The following is a 3,940-nucleotide window of genomic DNA, read 5'->3' on the forward strand; positions in this document are numbered from 1 at the left end:
TACCATCTAAGAGATGTGCATCCAACTAAAGGAAAACCAAACAACGAATATTCTTCCCATGCTTTATTTCCTTCATCTAAATAGTCCAACCTGTAGAGTTCCACTAACAAACTTGAGAAAGCAAAACGCCTTTGAAAACTCTTACCTGATTAGATGGATGTGTAATGATTCCCAGATAAATTGATTGGTTTCTATATAACCCATATGAAATTGAGCATGATAATAATGGATCTTCTTTAAATTTTTAACCCTGTCAAAAGTGCAAACAATTCGGATAAGAACTCTTTGACATTTTGTGACATAATAAATTTGATAAATAAATGTGGAATATGTTGATGCCAAGGTCCATGTGGCCCCTGAACAGGCTTGTTTTGTCAAACTGGAATTCGCAATATAGCTTTCTCGGAATTTAAAATCCTAAAATTGTTTTCTTCAGTCCCTCCTATAACTCATCTCATCTTAGAATCATCGTATCCTCATCTACGCGGAACCCACCTGATTCCCACCTCAGCCCCGGCCATGGTGTCGCCGACAACCGCGGCCATCGTCACCGTCTTTGTCCTCTTCATCTCCGCCGCCGCAGCTGCAACCGTGTACACCAACCATACCGTCGGCGGCGCCAATGGTTGGTTCTTCAATGCCACCACCAACACTTCGGCCGCTAACTACTCTGCTTGGGCTGCTAGTCAAACCTTCAACCTTGGCGATTATCTCAGTAAGCTCAAATCTCAACCCCTTTATTTTTCACTCCGAACATTTTGCTGTCTTTACGGTGTCGTTTTATCTGGCAAAATGTTCTGTTTGATTGCATAGAAAATGGAGGGAAATGACTCAATAAGACAATAACATGAAGTACTTGCCAGATTTTCTTGTTCGTAGCTGGAAAAATTTTGAAACTAGATGAAATATTTATCGGTTGATGTACATTAATATGAAAATTTTTCTTTCACTCTTTCCAAGACCAAACAACAGATTCAGCTTTCATTTTCCTTTGTTATTCCTAATTTTCTCTTTATCTTTGGCCTGATCGATCATCAGTCTTCAACACCAATTCCAACCAGACCGTGATTCAGACTTACAACTTGACCACATACCAAAATTGCACAGCAGATGAATCCGACAATGGAACCTTCGTGTACAACGGTGGCGCTTCTCGTTTCGGCGAGGCGTTGGACATCGCTGTTCCGTTGACCATAGAGGGTCCCAACTACTACTTCTCAGACGCCGGCGACGGCGTCCAGTGCCAACAAGGTATGGCCTTCGAAATCAATGTCAAGCACGGCCAAGGCCTGCCCCCAAGTCTCAACCAGCCCCCGCCGCCGCCGTATATTGAACCTCCGGGTCCCAATACGGCAGATTCTCCGCCGATTACGGTGGCGCAGTCTCCAAACAACGCGTTCACTGCCCAGGCTAACGTGCGCCAGGTGTTTTGTGGTCTTTGTGCTGCACTGCTATTCTTTCTATTCCATTGACTTGGGAGCATTATGAGTGATGTTTGTGGGTGACTTGAAAATTAAAATATAATAAGCATGCTTCCTTTTTTTGGCCAGCAACAGGCTTTTTTTTATTTTTTTATTTTTTTGGGGATTACCTTGTGGCTCCTCGTGATACATTTGACAGTTGCTCATCACAGAACTTGTGTACTGGAATATTTATGTGGGCTTGTATGTATTCTCCTTTATTTTGTCGAAAAATTTCACTAAGGACCCATTGACCATAAATATTAAAAAAGGATACCCTAAAAATTTTGATATCTCATTGCAAGGCTAGGGCTCTAGTTTGATATTAAATTTTAAAGCCAAATCACAATATTACCCCTCATTGTAAGAAAAAAGAAATGTTAAAATTTAGTTAAAAGAAGGCAATGGAAAAGACAGACGGAAGTGTGAAAACGCTTTCTCCCTCTTATTCTCCCCCTATCTTGCTTCTTTCAAGTGTTGGCAATTTGTTTGGCTTTTTTTAACACTTCAATTTTATTTCTCAAAGTGCTTGTACTCGTTCTTTTTCTATTCATAAAAAGATTATGAATCTCATGAAAGTCATTGAAAGTAATTTCTTGATTTGTGAGTGATTTCTTTGTAGTTTTTACTCGAGCTATCTTCAAAAAATCAAACATAAATTAAATTGAATTAAAGATTTGAAAGTTTACTAAGAGATTAGGTTGAGGGTTTTTGGTTAAAAAAGTGTTTAAGAGATCATCACAGAGGAAATTTGGTTTTGGTGAAGAGATTGTGATAATCAAGTTGAGAGAATATGAGTTTCTTACTGGTAGGATTTCAAGATATAGGCAAGAATGAGAAGAGGCACACTTATAACACAGAGTCATATCGAAATGTTACCAATTTACTAGTATGAAAAAGTAGCCATTGGAAGTAAATTTTAAATGAATGGATGAGATTGAAAGATCAAGACAAAAGAAAACATACTTGTCATTCCGGTATGTCTCTAATATACTAGTATGTATAGTCCATATAGGTATGTACTAGTTCTACCAGTATGAGTATGGGTTTCTATATCACTATCTTTTATCATACGATATGTTGTGTTGATACACTTATGAGTTATTCATACCGATATATACTAGTTCTAATGGTATGAGTGTGAGTTCTATAACAACCTCTGTCATACTGGTATGTTGTGTCAATATCAATGAGTTATTTATATTGGTATGTATTAGTTCTAACGGTATGAAATTGGTTTCACCTAACTTAAAAAATTTTAAGTGACTTGTTTGTCACCCTATGACATCATGTTAATTTTACTACCTCACTTGTTCATTACAAGTGTGGATTTCTGTAATAGCTTTTGTCATATTGATATGTTGTGTTGATACTGATATAAGTTATTCATACCAATATATATTAATTCTATCAGTATGAGTTTGAATTTCACCTAACTTAAAAAATTTCAAGTGACTTGTTCGTCACCCTATTGTGTGTAGTTCATGACCCTACGGCATCTTGCTAATTTTGCTATCTCACTTGTTCATTATAATATTGACTTGAAAAAAATTCTAAGTGTTGGTTGATTTCATATTTGAATGACTTATTCATCACCCTACTTTATGTGATTCATTAATCTATAGAATGTTATTAATTTCTCTACCTCACTTGTTCATTGCAACACTCTGAGTTGATATAGAACTACATATTTATAGTTTATTTTTCTTGTTAAATGTAGTTGTAAATGAACATGAACAACTAATTTATTCCTATCCAATAACTTTTTTTTATATATACACAAAAAGAACAATTCCAATGAATTTCATGACAAAAATAACATACTAAAAGTTATAACATTGACATTGTTAATAACTGGAACAAATAATTAAGCTTTGCCTCTTCTTGGCATTGTTACTTGCAAGAAGTTGCAGCACAATATTGAGTTTAGAGTTCTTCTCACGATTCTTATCCAATGGAGTTGCAAAATTTCATGTGAGCTTCTCTTCTCAAGATTGACTCTATCATTAACTTACTGCTCTGTCCACTCTTTGACTACTTTTACATCATAGAATCTGCCCCTTTCAACCAAGGGAAATTTTTGTAGAAAAAAGATGTACAAAAACAAGTCAAACAATGCAAATAAACAACTATAGTGAGGGGATCAATAGCTAAACATTAGGAAATGAACAAGTCTTCATACATATCATTAACAAGTACACACAGTAACCAATGTTTCTTATGCCTTTAGGATGACCTAACTTCAACAATTGTTGATATTTCTCTATCTTCTTGCTCAGCTTATCCAGCATAAAAGTTGCCCAATCAAATTTGTCCCAAATGTTGCCAATGAACTCTAATACTTCCATTAATTTATTGCTTACAAATAGACTGATAGTAGGACAAAGTAGAGTACTAAGCATATAATGTATGAATAAAGCCTCAAATTTGAGTAGGCTACTTAACAACTATTGTTCAAGCAATAAACAACACGACTCAAC

The 3,940-nt window shown here is 35.9% G+C and overlaps 1 protein-coding gene across 1 annotated transcript; it reads left to right on the plus strand.

The window, feature by feature from the left end:
- Positions 1 to 386: 386 nt before the first annotated feature.
- LOC129289424 (cucumber peeling cupredoxin-like) lies at positions 387 to 1,703 on the plus strand. Its single transcript, XM_054926195.1, has 2 exons — positions 387 to 715; positions 1,039 to 1,703. The coding sequence occupies exons 1-2, from the start codon at positions 520 to 522 to the stop codon at positions 1,470 to 1,472; spliced, it is 630 nt and encodes a 209-aa protein (XP_054782170.1). The 5' UTR covers positions 387 to 519; the 3' UTR covers positions 1,473 to 1,703.
- The last annotated feature ends 2,237 nt before the right edge of the window (positions 1,704 to 3,940 follow it).

Source organism: Prosopis cineraria, unplaced genomic scaffold, assembly GCF_029017545.1.
Source record: "Prosopis cineraria cultivar Desert tree isolate PC_DT_omini unplaced genomic scaffold, ASM2901754v1 PC12, whole genome shotgun sequence".
NCBI lineage: Eukaryota > Viridiplantae > Streptophyta > Magnoliopsida > Fabales > Fabaceae > Prosopis > Prosopis cineraria.